The sequence below is a fragment of the Colletotrichum lupini genome, chromosome 2 (assembly GCF_023278565.1).
Source record: "Colletotrichum lupini chromosome 2, complete sequence".
NCBI classification, from domain to species: Eukaryota; Fungi; Ascomycota; class Sordariomycetes; order Glomerellales; family Glomerellaceae; genus Colletotrichum; species Colletotrichum lupini.
The window spans coordinates 1,403,232-1,419,408 of record NC_064675.1 but is presented as its reverse complement, the minus strand read 5'-3'; the positions used below and the strand labels follow the sequence as shown (position 1 = coordinate 1,419,408).

At 53.9% G+C, this 16,177-nt stretch overlaps 5 protein-coding genes across 5 annotated transcripts; 2 read left to right on the top strand and 3 right to left on the bottom strand.

Moving 5' to 3' along the window:
- Positions 1-874: 874 nt before the first annotated feature.
- CLUP02_02796 (uncharacterized protein) lies at positions 875-1,168 on the top strand (the record flags this gene model as incomplete). Its single annotated transcript, XM_049281824.1, has 1 exon — positions 875-1,168. One exon carries the CDS (start codon positions 875-877, stop codon positions 1,166-1,168), a length of 294 nt encoding a protein of 97 aa, XP_049138967.1.
- Positions 1,169-1,881: 713 nt separating this feature from the next.
- CLUP02_02795 (uncharacterized protein) lies at positions 1,882-2,337 on the top strand (the record flags this gene model as incomplete). The annotated part of the gene is made up of 1 exon (XM_049281823.1): positions 1,882-2,337. The coding sequence occupies one exon, from the start codon at positions 1,882-1,884 to the stop codon at positions 2,335-2,337; it is 456 nt and encodes a 151-aa protein (XP_049138966.1).
- Positions 2,338-2,513: 176 nt separating this feature from the next.
- On the bottom strand, positions 2,514-4,229 carry CLUP02_02794 (uncharacterized protein; the record flags this gene model as incomplete). Its single annotated transcript, XM_049281822.1, has 8 exons — positions 2,514-2,540; positions 2,602-2,795; positions 2,863-2,894; positions 2,990-3,177; positions 3,222-3,662; positions 3,823-3,894; positions 4,033-4,070; positions 4,151-4,229. The coding sequence occupies 8 exons, from the start codon at positions 4,227-4,229 to the stop codon at positions 2,514-2,516; spliced, it is 1,071 nt and encodes a 356-aa protein (XP_049138965.1).
- Positions 4,230-4,677: 448 nt separating this feature from the next.
- Positions 4,678-13,635, bottom strand: CLUP02_02793 (uncharacterized protein; the record flags this gene model as incomplete). The annotated part of the gene is made up of 1 exon (XM_049281821.1): positions 4,678-13,635. The coding sequence occupies one exon, from the start codon at positions 13,633-13,635 to the stop codon at positions 4,678-4,680; it is 8,958 nt and encodes a 2,985-aa protein (XP_049138964.1).
- Positions 13,636-13,699: 64 nt separating this feature from the next.
- Positions 13,700-15,163, bottom strand: CLUP02_02792 (uncharacterized protein; the record flags this gene model as incomplete). The annotated part of the gene is made up of 5 exons (XM_049281820.1): positions 13,700-13,815; positions 13,870-13,944; positions 14,053-14,641; positions 14,720-14,860; positions 15,008-15,163. 5 exons carry the CDS (start codon positions 15,161-15,163, stop codon positions 13,700-13,702), a joined length of 1,077 nt encoding a protein of 358 aa, XP_049138963.1.
- Positions 15,164-16,177: the final 1,014 nt, after the last annotated feature.

Genomic DNA, 16,177 nt, shown 5'->3' with positions numbered 1-16,177 from the left:
CTCCTGTCATTTTATGCGCATCGGCTCGTTTATGCGAGTCCAATCAGTGGATATCTAATCATGTACCTAGGTACCTTGCATTTGACTTCAACCTGTCGTGTGCCTCGTGCTTCTCCTTCTTATCAGCGTCCACCAAACACCGCAAGCCACTATCCCTCCCCCCCATCGACACTTTCGTCCCAGCAATGATCCCTCCCCCATCTTGTCCGACCATCTCAGGCGCCAATTGCACATCTTTCCGAAAGCCCTCCGTGACACCTCCATCTGGATCGCAGGTCCCGGCCGACCGAACCAGTGTGAATAATCTACACAGTAGCGTGCCTGGCAGCTGCTATGTGTGTTGCTGCCCTGAGCTGGCCAGAACCCTAGATATCAAGAACTGATCGTCTGTAGAGGTTGCTAATTCTTGTGGCCATTCTTAGATCTCGGCCCTCGACTCCGAAGAACGCTGAGGAAACAAGACGCACCGGAACTTCCGTTCTATTGTGAACACTAATATCTGTATCGCGCCTGGAATTTCGGACGGAGCTCAGCCCGAGAGCCAATGCCCATATCATCGGCCCCGTTGTCGGAGTCTTCATCTCTCTAGTTGCAGGCCTCCGCAACGTCCGGTCCTTGGCTTCCTTATCGGCCTTCTCCGACCCCAGGTTATTGCTAAGCCGTGCGACGGTGCGTAGCTTTCTCGCTCCTCCGCCAGCTTGCAGACGTCCATTTCTCCAACCCCTGTCGACCTATACCATTCGCTCTCATCGACGAGGCAGGCAGGCGAACGGAGAGCAACCTTCGACCATCTGCCACCGGGCTAGTCTTAGCGCCATTTCCAACTCACCTTCCGTCCCATCCGCTCTGATGGTCGCCCAATTGCCCAGGCCCCATGTCGCTCGTTCGTCTGCTTGATCCAATAGCACTTGGCCGGAGCTTGTCGATGGTCCTCGGGAAACCGATACGGGACCCCACCCGTGCGACGGCCTACGTCGATCCTCTGGGCGCCTCTCCCGCTTTCAGCACCGTCGGCCGTGTCATCACCATCTTCACCTGGGCAACAAGAGCAATACGTCTGCGCCAGGTTAAGAAAATGACGGATGGGATGCTCGCATTCCCGATGACTGTGAGCTCGCTCGCTCGTCCGTCCGTCAAGCCACATCCCTTTGAACATTGGCATCCATAAAGTCCGAACCAGCCTGACCTACTATGTTCCTCGCCTCGGCTACAAGAGCCAACGCTTGGGCAACAAGCCAGAAATTTGCTTGATACGAATCGTCAGTCCTGGATAGTATTCAGGTTGTCACGTTGTGCCCCGAGGTGTGCCTCGCTAGCAAGCGCAACTTTCATAAAGCCCGGAAGCCACGCGGCTAATGTGGTATTCATGGAAGAACTGCCTCTAAATGATATTGAGGACTGTCTCAGTGGGCGTTGTCTCACCCGTCTCGTCCGCCTTACCCCGCCATCTTGGCCGCCCATCACTTCCATCCCTATCAATACCGCAAACATCCAGCCACCGATTCGGTCTTTTGCATCAGGTATAGATGCCTGAATGCGACGCATCGGGCCAGTAGCAACCGCCCAGATAAAGCTCACAAAGCAGGCAGCACATTATCTCACCCGTCATTTGTCGCATATATGACGGACCAATCGTCAAATGCAGCCATGTGTAGCAACATGAGACGACTCTGGTATATTCGTACCCTCCGAACAGTGTATGGAATTACGAAAGACGACATTCAAACACCGGGCCAGCCAGTCGCTTACACACACCTGTGTGTGGTCAAAAACCGATCAGACTGGTAAGTTACCTAGCGCATGGCCAGGCGCGAGCAAGAGTCATCATCTGCACCACCCTAAATCTAGCGACGCCATCCCACACCCTCACGAGGGTCTCAGATGCTGCCTTATCGCTCTCTTCTGATTCGCTTGTTTCTTCCCCAACTCTGCGTCATACAACGCCGGCATCGTCGACTGGGCTCTGGCGCGGGTGTGGGTGGAAACGGGGATGGTCGTTGTGGGTTCTTGGAGGTTCAGCAAAGAACTGAGTCGGAGCCATGTCAAGACATAGCTGACTTCTCCATGGTTTGCGGGGTAAAGCCAGGTGAGTACCTACCTCTGCCCAGCCGTCGGTATCCATCGCTTGTCCAAAGTTCGACGTCACGAATGTCTATGGATATTACTCGTTTCTCCCTTGCGACGGCGCATCTCGCAGCTCGACAGCATCGGGCCAAGGATACGCATAGTATTGCTGCCGCGTACGAAATGGGGGCACGAACATTGGCGGGCCGCACACGCTTCCTTTCTATGCAAGTTTCGATATTGATCCGTTGGCCAAGTTACGGCAACCTCTAAGGTAGGCGACTGACTGCGCGGACTCCAACACCAACATCAGCGCCAAGACCCCAAAACACGGCTCCGGATCTCAACGGCGTCCTGTACTTCCGCACGGCCCTTCACTCTCTAAACTCAAACCCGCCAAATGCGCGATAGCCCGATACCTCACTAGGTATTCGTAGTCTTGTGGCCGCTTATTCCGGTACCACCCCTTCGAGACTCTGTCTTGTGCATGGCTGCAGACCTCACGTGCTCCCCATCTGCTACTATTCGTGACCACACTTTGACAGCCATGTGCTCCAGCAGCAGTTGCTCACAGTATGGGTGGTCCTGGTAGGAGACATTCGAGCGGGCTGTCACGTTCTTGTCTTGACGACGCGGCCTGCCACCATCGGGCACATAGGTAGAGCTACAGTAGACAGGAGACGTGGTTGGTACTAACGAGGTGTGTTTCCAACTGAATCTCTCCTCCAGGTCTAGACCATTTAGTCAGCTCGTGGCTTATTCTTGAGGCGCTCCCTGCTGCTTGCCTCACGGGTTCACTTTCGGTTGGTGAAGCTTTCCCCGCATTGGCGCTGTCGACTGTGGTGACTGGAGCTATGAGACAAGCCTCTCGTGGGGAACGGTGTAAACCATGTAGACCCAAATGCCTACCTCGGGTCGCTCATACTGTTCCACAAGGCCGTTTCCCTTATGCTCATGTGCGACTAAGGTGCCCGCAAAGGGCAAACAATCACGAGCTCGGGGAAGAGAGAAGGTGCTAAGCAGTCTCTTGCAAATAGTGCTGGCGAGCTTAGGCTCATGATACTCCTGCAGACCAATGACCCTTGGCCATGCCTCTGTAACCAGGCTGAACTTCTGTGCCGGATATATCGTGCATCTACTTGGGTACAATGTGGTACATTGATGCGACATATTGACGCGATATGTCGGTGTAATGTCTTTATGTGAAATGGACAACACCAATCCTCCTTTTCCAGCCTTTGATCCCGCCAATTCCACAGGCGTATCACTAGGAGAAACACCCAATACAAGCATGTTCCGTTCCGTCCCGTTTCGGGGGAAGGGAAGGGAGGAGAATGGTCATCATAATCTCCCGACGACACCAGTTGATTGAATTGCCTGAAGTGAGCAACGCCGGCCGTGGTGTTTATAGAGAAACAGACTTGGATTTCTTTTGGATGGGGCATACCCATGTCAAAGGAGATGGTCAGATAACGAGTGAAATTTCTCCGAGCCGACTTTCCAAGCTGGCACTGTCTGCCTCTTTCGAGTTGTGCGTTCCTATTCTGCATTTCCATCCGGGCAAACTCGCTCTCGGAACAAATTACAGAGACGGCTTGCTGGATTAATATCAAACAAGTCACTTTTTGTTTATTCCACTCACGGGTATCTATCAAGATTCTTCGTTAGTAAACAGGCCCGGTGACGACTTGCCCACCTGAGCAAAACATCTACCTTTATACTCCCTTTCCCCATCCGTTGGTATCTAAAACCCCTTACCACGACGACGCCAAACGTAGAACTTGCATTGCCGCCAGTTGGGTTATCTGCATCATACATCTTTGTAATCCACTAGACCATTCATTCATGAAGGAGAGGCGAGTGAAGGCAATGATCGCGATTGAGATGTCGTAATGAATAGGTAGAATCACGATATCGAATTTGGTAATTCAAATGGCTTCAATTCACAATCAGAAGGATTCCGCGTACCCAAAACAGCTTTCCAGCTCTCTTATTCAAGGCCTCAACTGAAACCATCCCCTGTCGTACGAGGGGTTATCATCCCTCATTCAATGTTGAACTTGGTCTACCTTTTTTTTTTCTTTACCTCTTCCTCCCAGTCCCGTGTACCAGGCGTATGAACTCTCAACATCGCAAAGTGGACTACATCTTCGGAAGGAAAGCATATCAAGGGTCTAGATAGTAACTCCTGAAAGGAATATTACATTCCCGCTTGCTAGCCCTACCTTATACTTGAACTATCTACATCTCCTTCCTCTCCTTCCTCTTTCTCTACATCTCGCCTCTCGCCTCACCAATCCCCCAAAAACATCACATCGAAAGCACTCAAGACCAAAAAGCAGAATAATGCAGTTATACTATCAGCATCAGAAATAGAACGTAGTTTGAATTTGAATATTTCCACAGCCAACGCCGGGTATTTGATCCCCTCTCCCTTCATCCTTCCACACAAAAAAGCAAATCTAGTAGTTTGTCCCTCCCATCCCGCTCTTCCAACCCCGAGTCTACCCTTCCATTTGTTGAAACATAATTCTTTACTTCCACCTTTTTACTGTGCTCCAACGGCAAGCAACTTCCATTTAGATTACAACCGCAGAAATCAGTTGGACCGCCTTATGACCCAGTCTTGACCCGGCTCAAACCAGGAAACCTCTTCGTACCCTTGGGTCTCTCAGGCGCAGCATTCGCGTCCTCGTCCTCCCGCTCAGGCGTATCTTCCCTCTGCCCCTGGCCCTGACTACCGCCAGCCTCCTTCTGATTCCCATCACGCTTCCGATGCGTCAGCGCACTGAGTTTATCCCTCAAAAACCCGCTCCCGGCAGACCTCCTCCGATCACTCGACTCCGCGCCCGTTGCAGACCGTGAAAGCGAGCGGATCGTGCCCCCGCCAGCCTGGTCAAACGGCGCCAGACTACTCCTACTAGAAGGCCTCAACAGCTCGAACCCCAACCCTTGTGTCGGCGCCCGGCTATCGAGCGGCGTCGGCGGCGTCATCATGAGGAAACTGGGGACGGCGGGCTGCTGTTGCTGTGATTGCTGCGTTTGGAGACTCGACTCGCCCATCCGACGGGACCGCCCGCTTGCGACGCTGGAACTCCGACTCGTCGACCGCGGGATGGGAATGCTGCTCGCCGAGCTGCCGTGGTGCGAGCGCGGCGGCGAGCGGGAGTAGTCGACAGGCGAGTTACCGTATAAGCTCGACGAGTCGTCGCTGTTGTTGATGCTCTCCGCGTCATGCTGGGACGACGACGAGGGCGTGGGTGCGATGAGCGAGGACCCGCTGGCGAGTTCCCGAAGCTTGCTGGCTTGCGTGTTGCTTGGGCGATGCTTGAACTTGTTGCCGATGATGGCACCGGTGTGCGAGATGAGAGCCTTGATAACTGCCTTCTTGAGCGCGAGAGCCAGGTCGAGGTTCGACCACGTCTTGTTGCGCCACTCGACCGCCGGCATGCGGAATACAAAGTCGTGCACGTCCTCCACGTTGCGGTTGTCTTTGCCCTTGTAGCTGAGGCAGAGCACCACCGAGGGCATCTTGATTTGCGCAAAGGTCATGTAGTTGCTGGCGCGTGACATCATCTTGGTGAGGTCATCCGAAGGTTTGGAATCCTCCGCTTTTGATTCCTTGCGCCGACCAAAGCGCGACTTCTTGTCACCGGGAAGTGTGCTCTCCTTTGACGAGAAGCCGGTCGAGGTACGACCGATTCCTGGGCGAGGCTCCTTCGTCGACTTGAGTGACTCGTACGAAGGCTTCTTGGTCGGGACCTTGCCTGTACCGACGGAGCGGAAGAGACGGAACGTATGGCCCTGGCCCTCGCCTGTATTGACCGTGAGTGACTTTTTGCTGTTTATTGACTTGGTCGGAGAGTCTGAGTTCAGTGTTGGTTGCAGACGCAGTTCAAGCGAACCCGGTCGTGTGCTGAATCCGTCCTTATCGCTAGCAGTCAGACGACCAGAGCCAGACATCGAGTCGTCATCTTCATCGTCGTCCTCAGTGGGCTGGTGCTTGAGCATAAAGGGAGAATCGTTCTTGTTCTTGTTGTCGCCGTCGATGCCTGGGAAGATGTACTCAAACACCCTCTTGCCAATCTCACGTTCCAGTTGGATCTTCATGGGGAACAAGTTGACCTCGAAATGATCCATAACGGGGATACCGGCGATGGCTTCAAGCATGTACCAGTATACGCGAATCATTTCTTGATTGCCCATGTCCTTGTCGCCTTCGGCGTAGGGCGCAATGATCTCCGGGTACATGGCGTCAGGGAGTAAGTTCAGTCCAAAGACCTTGCCAACCCTGATCAAGTTGATATGTGACCCGTCTGCGTTATCAGTACGATCATACTCCACATCCTTGAGCTGCAGCTCGACGAGCGGTTCCTTGTTGTCTCGAAGCATGTGCCAAACCGTGTCGCGTGCTGTGATGCTCCACCGGAGTAGAGCATTGCTTTCCGAGTTCGTTTCGTATCTCCGCTGTGAAGACGTAATGGCCTTCATCATGAAGAAAAGTTCGTCCTCGCATGCTGCTAGGTCTCGTTCAAGAAGAAGCCTGTCTTCCCAGCCGCGCTGGTCCATGTACTTGGAGTATATCTGGAAGTGGGACTTGATGTCCTGAAGTTGACGAATGCGCTCTTGCAACTTCTCAACCATCTCAGGCGTACCGCTGAGGTCGCTGAAGTCTGAAGCGAGCATGATCTTCTCAAGGCGCTCCGTCCGTGTCTTTTCGAGAGGCTCATTGTACATGAGCAGATCCAGTACAATAACGTACATGGCGTAGTAGTCACCAGAATTGCAGAGTGCTCTGGCTTGCGGGAACTCTACCCAGAGATTATCCATCTTCCTTTCGTTGCTGGGCTGGGATGGATCACCAGCGCCCTCAGTGTTGACCTCATCATTGTACTTGAGACGCAAAGTGTTGTACTTTTCGTAACGAAGCATCGCAGACGTCTTCTGCACCACTCTATTAAAGCCGAAGGGATCCGTCTCAAAGTCGAACATGACTTCCATGGGAACCCAAGGAGGCCATGACGACGTGGCAGGAGTGCCGTACCGACTGCCGGCGTATGTGGTGACGATTTCGGAAAAGTACGACTGATGAGTAACGAAAAACTGTGTGCTGTCCATGTTGACGAGGAATCTTCTCTGCACGAGACCGCTGACGTTGTCGGCAAGTCTCTTCTTGTCCATGACCTCGACAACCTTCAGTTCCATGCCCTTCGATGTGAGAATGACGACATTCTTCTTGTTCTTGTCGCTTTGCAGTTGAATCTGCGGGGCAATGAGTCGGACGTGGTAACTGTTCTGCGGCGTGAATTCATCCGAGATACCGCTCGACAGGTCATCAATCGGCACGTTGGGCACGTCTTCGCCACTCTTTCCATCAGCGTTGACATATTTCTTGCCGTCCTTGAGGATATTCTTGATGCGATCTTCGATATCCTGTTTGAACTCGCGTTCTGCGGCATCGAGGTCGGGAGAAGCGCCAGCTGTAGCACCCCCGGTCGGCGTCCTATTCTTGCTCGCAGGCTTTGGATTCTGCTTCGCTTTGTACTGCTCTTCGACAATGTCGAGGATGAACTTGACGGCAGGGCGAGACAGGTAGTAGACGAAACCTCTGCGCTGGCTGACTTGGTGAATATAACGAAGCACAACATTTCGGAGAGTGTTGTTCCACTTAAAATGAAGGTTGTGGATGACGAATCGGTTGTTGAAATCACTCTCGAATTCTGCTCCCGAGGGTATCGTAAGAGAGTCGTCTTCTTTATCCAGTCCAACCGATTCCTCAGACGCGTTGCTTTCGCTCTCTCTCATGAAGGGGTTGCTGCCGTTAATTGGCGATTTGCTGTTCATTTGACGAAGCATGTTCTGGAGGTACGCCTTCTTTTTCTGCAAGATGCCACCCTGCTGCTGGAGGCTCTCAAACGCTGTTACCAATTTTGGGTCCTTGCCGTCGTCACGCACAACCTTCAATTCGGCTTCTCCGAGGCTGCGTCCGTAGTTCTCAATTTGAGCATCCAACTGAACCAACCGCTCTTGGATGAGTTGTGCTTGTACTCTTCTGGGATCGTCATCGTGGCTCATGATACAGAAGTGAGTCGGCTCATCGCCGAACGGGCTTTTGCGGTCCGGATCACCTGCAATGACGCCGCCAATATCAGTTTGTCGGAAGTACGTCAGACGCGGCGCAAAAGCGAGTGGAAGGATTTTGGTGTCCGGGTTAGGCTCTGTAGGCAGGATCCAATCCAGCTCCACGAAATCGTCCATATCGATCCAACTGAGGTCATTATCAGGAATGGTAAAGCGGGACAGGTCTGTGCTATCGTCGCGTTGATTCGTTATTAGGTCGCCCATCGTTCCCTTCTTGATGGCTTCTGTCGTTGATCCTCGTATACTGGCCGAAACAGCACGAACATCGGCTGCTGCAAGGTCAAGCTGGGCCGCGTGAAGCTTGATTCCGCTCGTCTTTCCCTTAGTCTTGCGACCGCGGTCTCGGGTATTGAACTCCTCACGTCTCTGGTGCAGATCCAGCATGAAGCTGTCGAATCTGACCTTGAGACCCGTTGCCGACACCCCACTGTCCGAAGCATCTTCAACATCCTTATGCTTGTAGATATGACTGAGGAACAGCGGTGCCAAGAGGAGATTGTACTTGATCGTGGAGAGGTGTTTACCGAACTTTTTGCTGTTCCTCTCCCGACCCGGCCAGAGCGGACCTTGGCGGATGGGCAATGCCATAGCACCACCGAACAACGACCACCACGCAAAGAAGTGAGTGAAGAAGCGAGGTGTACAATGAACCGTGTTGTAGCTCCTAGACGGTTCGACATTGTTCGCCATCCAGTCACGGTCGACCGGAGCTCGGACAGCAATCGACAAGTGAATATGCTGGCTACGGAAACCGCGGAAAGCATCGTATGGTTGGTCCTCGGGCTTGACATGGTGAGGAGCGCGCAACATAATGTCGTAGTGCGGTCTGAACTCGAAGCTACGCTTCCCGTCCTGAATCGCGCGTTCAAAGACGAGGCCAGCCATCCACTGTACCTTGCCCGACAGCTTCATCACCACCTTTTTGAAGGACGCTCCGGACTTATAGCTGTCTTCGCTCATGAGGCTGTCGTCTTCTCCAGTGCGTCTCGCAGCTTCGCGGACTTGATGGCTGTAGTCGGGTATGGCAAGAACGTACTCCCCAGAGTCGACCGTCATGAACCGCTTCGGATCGTCGTCGGCATTGATATTCCACTTGACTTCGTTGCGCCAACACATCAGGAATCCTGCGCCGTTGCCTGTCACACAGTAAGGATCACGAGTTCCCTTGAGTGCGAGATGCATATCACCATCGCCTCTCCACGCCACGTGTATTCTGGAGTGGAAGTTGAGACGAATCTTGTCCCAGAAGCCGACTCTTTCTGATGGGTCAATCTGAGGCTTAGTAAAGGACTCGATACCCATCATCATGTCTTGAATGGCTGGCTGATATGCTGGACCCCAAGTGATCCTTGTCGGCAGAGCTGTGTTGATTTCGACGCGCATGTTGGAGTACGACTTGACTGGTCCAATGGTCCGCCGAACGTCGATCGCGAAGCCACCCTCGTTGCTACCGCCAGGTTCGTGGATTCGAGGAGGAACAATGTTGACTTTGATACGGCGGGTAGACTCCATACCTCGGAACTCCTCCGCCATGACGAAGTTTGTCTTGAGCGACATAGCTGGTAGCCTTGTCGACTGGCCTGCCTTCAAACTGGGGATATGAATCAGAGGGAGCGGATAGTCGCGTAATGATATCCTCGCCTCACTAAGGTCAATCGAGACATGCATTGGGACGAGCAATCCGTACTTCATGTCCTTTGGCATTCCCTTGCCGACGGAGTTGATAAAGTCTGGCAAATCCTTCATTGCGAATGTAGGCTTGTCAATGACGAACTGGAGATCGGTGATGAGTGCAGACGCGAGCGCGGGTCGCTGTGGCACTTCGAGGATGTTCTCCGTATCCTCCAGATCGTCAGGAAGCTGATCAGGGCCCCAGAACAGACCTCGAATCTCCTTCATGCCGTTCTTGGCCATGACGTAGAACCGATCGATCCGCTTCTTCCAACTTTGTGCGTTGTATGCATCCAGTCTCGCCCGTGCTTCTTGTTCGGCAACCTTGGAGGATCCAGTAAGGCCGACTCCTTCGCCATCGGGGTCGTATCGCGGCGCTCTGCCCCTTGAGCGTTCGTCTCTGCTGCTAGGCCGTCGTCCATCTGCACTTTGGCTCCTGGCCCATGACGCACCATTCTGCTGTCGTCCCCTGTTGAAAAGCGAGCGAGCACGCAGCTTGCCTGACTCTTTTCTCGACTCTTCTTCGCGGACCTTTTTACTCTTGACTTCGAAGGCTTCTTCACGGGCGAGTCGTTGCATCTGCTCCACTCTACCCGCGCGGTAGATCATTCCGAGTTTCCACTCAAAGGCTCCATCTTCCATCTCAAAGAGTAGCGAGCGTGTCCGAACAGATACCTTTGGAACGTTCTTTGGTCCACCGGGGACCTTGTCGAGGATGTACTCATTCGTACCCGTTTTGAAGCGGTGGTGAAGCTGCTTGATCGACTTGAGGGTATTAATGATATTGTCGGAAATCTTATTGACCTGAACCTCGTGGGGCACGGCAAATCGGATAGCGTCGGAGTTGACGTCGATCATCTTGTCTTCTTGGAATTCACCACCTGTCAGCTTGCGCCGCGACTTGCGATAGTCGACACGGCCTCCTTTGATGCTGACCATTCTGGCCCAAGTGCCTCGCATCCTAGGTGGTTGTACGTAGATCCGAACAAGCTTGGACGCAATGTACGGCGATGACCATCTGTGCCGGCCAGCCTCGACGCCATAGACCTGGACCATCAACTGAGGATCATTCGGCAACTCGGCTTTGATTTGCACCAAGGCAGCTTTGAGGTCGATGGCTACAAGCTCAGGCGTCAAGGTGGAGTAGTCGCTCATGTCGATAAAGGGAGAGCCTGGTGACATGGGAGGAGCCAAGAAATCGGCATTGCCGTCTTTCCGTGGCGTCGTCGGCGACATTGGCGGCGACGCAACATCTTGGCCTGACCTCATGAAGGCTTTTCGCAAAATCATGATGGCAACACCGACCGAGTAGTGGCGGAAGAGAGAGTACTGCAAAAGAACAGTCCGTATCGCGGCATGAATGTGGAAGATCGGCCCCTGCTGGTCACTCATGGCCTGGAAGGCCACCTCAAACCGCGGCATATTGACAAACGGCTCCAGCTCGACCCTGTCCTCTGATTCAACAACGTAAGCCTCGAGGCCACGGACGTGGAAAGTGACCCTTCGTCCATCACCATGGTTCTGCTGCTTCTTCCTCGGCGGTGGTGAGATTGGACTTTTGAGCAGGTCCGAGTCAGGGGCCACTGTACGGCTATTAGCCCTACGCCGCGATGGCCGCCGTTGAAGCCCCTCGAGTCTTTGCGCGCGGTACTCTGCGGAAAATTCGTCGAGCTGGAGGGACACCCCGCGGGTATCGTCCGAGATGTCCTCGTCAATGCCCGCAATTTCGATGCTGAAGTCTGATGCTTGGAGTTGAAACTGCAACAACCAAGATGGCATTGCGCGAAGGAAGTTTTGCTTCTTGGTGGACGTGTGTGAATTTGAACGCTTCTCGGGCTCGACGTTTAGCCTCAGCTGTCGCACGATCTGTCTGAGACCGTCGGTGATCTCGGGGCGCACCATCTTGATCGAGAAGGTCTGCAGATTGCTCGAGGCAACGACATGGACGTCTGGCGTAGCACTGAGTTGCACCTTAAGCTCGAAGGACTCGGTCTGAATCAAGTCGAATCGGTTACTCGATGACGTCTGATAGTACAGTTCGTGCGACTGGATCCTCATGGTTGACGCGAGCGAGTAGTGCAAGTCCTCCACTGTGGAATGGAACGATTCCATGTCGAGTGATATTGACGAAATGGAGGATATGATGAGATCAAAGTCGTCGGCTGCCGCGTGCTGGTCGACTGCGGGCAAGGCGACTCGGAGAACGGGCTCGTGCATGGTGAACTTGATATTAGCCTTGGGCAGGAGTCGTGATATGAGCACATGCCGCGGTTGGCGGCTAGATCGTGACCTCTTGGAGGACTTTGGCTTCAGCATGGCGACGAGGAGCGGCAGATGGCGAGGGTCGAGATCTACCGAGGGGGAAGTTACTACGGAATTAGCGAACAGTATGTTTGCGTTTCTCTCCTCGGCTCCCACATCCTGCGCCATCTCGACTGTCTTAGACGGCAGCGTCGTCTTGACAGTAGTTGTCGCCATGGGGATGTAAAGCAGCCTCTCGGGTTTCCCGTCGCCGTCGTCGACACCGACGGAGATGGACAGGGCCGCGGCGAGAGCCTCGTGGGCGATGTCCTTGGACGGGAAGTACATCCTATGTGACGGTGACTTGGGGTCCAAACGGTGCAAGTCTATACCAACTTCCTTCATCGACGCATTCAACAAGACGGGCTTGGCACTAGGTTTGACGGACTCCACCCTCTTGGTCATGCCAACAAAACTGACTGCAAACTGGACCTCCTTAACGCCCCTCAAGATGGAACTGACAAACTCCTTGGAATCGGACACGGTCTGAATTAGATCCTGGTTGGTGCTGCCAGGCTGGGCGACCTCGTGTATGACCTTGTCCATGAAAACGTCGGCTGGCTCGTCGGACAGGGTGGACGAGCGCGCGGCCAACTTGCACTGCTTGAAGCGATCGGCGCACACGCGCACGTCGTCGTAGGGTATATGAACACGGCCCAGCTTGAGGGCAATCGCAGCGTCCCGCAGGCCATCCAGCGCCTCGTATAAGAATCCATGGATATTCAGCGTCGCATTGTCGAGGATCTCGAGGGACTCCTTGCCCTCGGGCGTGAACAGGACACTGCGCAGTGTCATGATCCACTCCGCCTGCCGCTGCTTCTGCTTGTTCTTGTCGTTGCGAGCCTGAAAGAAGAAGCGAGCGCGGTCCACCATCTTGCGCCGCGTGTCGACGGCGACGGTCAAGCTGCCAAACTGGACGTCGCCGACGTCGACGACCTTAATCGTGGAGTTTGTGGCGACGACGTCTACCATCCGCAGCCAGTTGAGCTTGCGGTGCGCCCTCTTCATCCGGTCCTTGAGCTTCATCAAGTGCTTCCACGTCTCGCTCCGGGGCGGGGGTCCGCCGTTTCGACGTATGAGTGGCACCTTGGGCTGTTGTTCGGCGGCCGGCACCTCCGGCTCTTCCTCCGCGTCGGTGCTGCTGTCGGAATCGGTTGAGCTGTCCTCGCCCTTCTTGCCGTCCAGTTCGCGGATGTCGACCGTGACGGTGAGCTCGCTGATGACGACGCTCAGCCAGGTGGGCTGGGCAAATGTTGGGCGGTGGACGTTGAGCCCGAGGCCGCGTACCTCAATCTTGAATCCATCTCGTGGGGTGTAGGCGAGTCTCCGGAGTGAAAAGTAGCCGATTCGCTGGATCGATACGCCGGTGAGGATTCGAATGACGGCGAAGAGGATAAAGGAGGACAGGTAGAGGAGGACGACGACGCCGAAGAGGAAGGTCGGATTGAGCAGAGCCATAGTGAGTCGGCAGAACGACTCGGGCGATCGGTGGCTCGCTTCGGTATCTGTATCACCACCACCATTAAGACAACGTCAGCTTCCCAACATTTCCAGCGCAAGTAGCGTGAATGCGAATAGTACACGGAGAAAGAAGATCATGTAGTTGAAATGGAGGCGCAGAGGCCAGGTCGGCCGTACCTGGAAAAGACCCAGATCTCTATGGTATCCCGCACGTTTATCTCCGTTTCCTACAATCCGAGTGCGCCATGTCGTCGATCAACGGTGCTTGGGGGTGTAGGTTCGTGGGTGTGGAGAGGTAACACTCGGCTTTGGGACAGCAGAGTTTCGGCGCCTTCGCGGTTACAGTTGTCGACGGAAATGTGCAGTTTAGCTAGCTAGTGCGGTTGGCCGATCGCGAGTGTTCAAGAAATCGACGCGCAGACGGTTGCAGGTGCGGATGGTGGCGGGTGAGACTGATGATCGGATCCCTTGGCTGGCCCGGAAGGGAGGATGGAAATATGGTGGGATCGGAAATGGGGATGTTGGTGGGAGGTTTTGGGGTAAAGCTGGCTGCGATGTGGTGCAGGGCGGAGATAGAGAGACCGAGAGAGAGCTCGTTTCGTTGGGGGCGGCGGGCGGAACCAAGATGAATCGAAAGAGGCTTAGGTTGGACGCGTAGGATTTTGCCTATGGTAGAGAACGAAAGTATAAAGAGAGAGCAAAGCAAAGAGGAGGGCAAAGGTACGGATCGGAGGTGCTGGTGGAGGATGATGCAGGTCTCGCTCGTCTTGTCTTGCAGAAGAGTGACGCAGTCCAGGTCGTCGCTACGGAGTGCCCAGGTATGAGCCAGGAATTGGCGGAGGAATTGGGACTCGCGGTTGGGATTTGCGGTTGGCGAAATGCGAGAAGACGTCGTTCGTCTAAGCCCTTGTCGTTTTCTTATTGCTCGGCACGAGGCGGCGGCGGCTGTCCACACGGAACCCTGCTGCCGGTTCAGGATGACAAGAGTAATAGTAGATTGCTCCTATTCCCGAGGTGCTCCAGTTTCCAGTCTCCAGTCTTCTTCCCTCCAGATAATGGGGTACTTCCGACTCCTGGGCACCGGAGCAGCGGTGCAGTATTCGTACCTGTCTCGTCCGTGTGTGGGTGTGTGTGAGGAGTGGCCCGGATGATCGGATAGCTCAAATAATGATGAGATGCAATGGGGCTTGTGGGCGGTAAACAGCGCGATGGCGTACCTCAGCTAAGGTAGGTCAATGTACATAGGTACCTTAAGCTTGCTGAGATACCTAGTCAAGCTCAGAGCAATACCTACCCATTTGGAAAGAGTACGGATACACACAAATGAATTCCATTAGCCACAATTATTACTGGTAATTAGTGCGATGACCAGAGACAGGAACGATTGGTAAGACTCGGGTCTAGACAGAATGGGGACAAGCACGGTTCGGTCTGAGCTTGGCTTGGGATTGCACAGGGACGGACGGGGGCGGCGGAATCCAGGAACAGGGCTGTTGGGGAATTTGGCGGGTGGAAATGAAGTCATGGTCAGCATTTCATCCACTCTCATTGATGGCCATTGAAACATGATGGTAGGTAGTCATGTAGTTTCTCTCTAAGTTAGTTATTTTATGACAGGAAATATGTCATGGTGCATATCGAGGGAAGAGACGTGGTGGAGTGGGAATGCGTCCGATTGTCAAACAAATACCTAAGACCTTGCTTAGCTAAGGAAGGGTACGTATACGTATAAGTACAACGGCCCGGAGTTATGGCTCCTTCACTCCCGAGCCCCCGTCCAATCGATCCAGATCCCACCCTCGGCCACTTCCGGCCTTGCCCAGTCTCCATTGGCTCATCCGTCTCTTAAAGTGGGAACTCCCGCTCGCCTGGTATCCACCTTACCTGCCAGCCACCTCGTGGTACCAGCCGCCCAGGTGCAAATGCAGCTCATCGGAGATCCTCTTCCATCAACCTTGAATTCAACAATTACTTGCATCACTTACACTAAACACTTGCATCAATGAGGGGCCGAGCTCAAAGTTCAACCATCAATGCGCCGCTGCATCGGACGGTACCATCGCCTTACGCCTCAAACTATTGTGCCTGTGCCTGTACCTGATTGTCCGGCCCTTGCCCTTGATATCGCCGAAGCTAAGGGCTGCTCCAAGAATCTAGCACGTGCAGCAAGTGCGCCTCCCCAGTATCGTTCCTCCCTGAACGTGCTATTATGATGTAAGCCATCGGACTTACGAGGAACTCATATGCAGAGACTTGTATCGCAGACCGAGATATTGTCTTGATGAGTGAGATCTGGTGAGCACGACAGGGCGCATAGATACGTGCAAGGACCAGGACCCTTTCCTACCCGCATTGTGAATTTCAGCCTCCCCTCACCCAGATCTAGCCAAGCTCGAACGTGCCTTGGGACAATCTCTGGGCCGCATTCAAGGGACCAGGATTATGGATCAAAGTCTGGTCTGTGACTGTCTCCCGGTACATCATTTACATGCAGAATCTCGAAACATATGTTTTCCTCCTATTTACCAAATATCCAGCC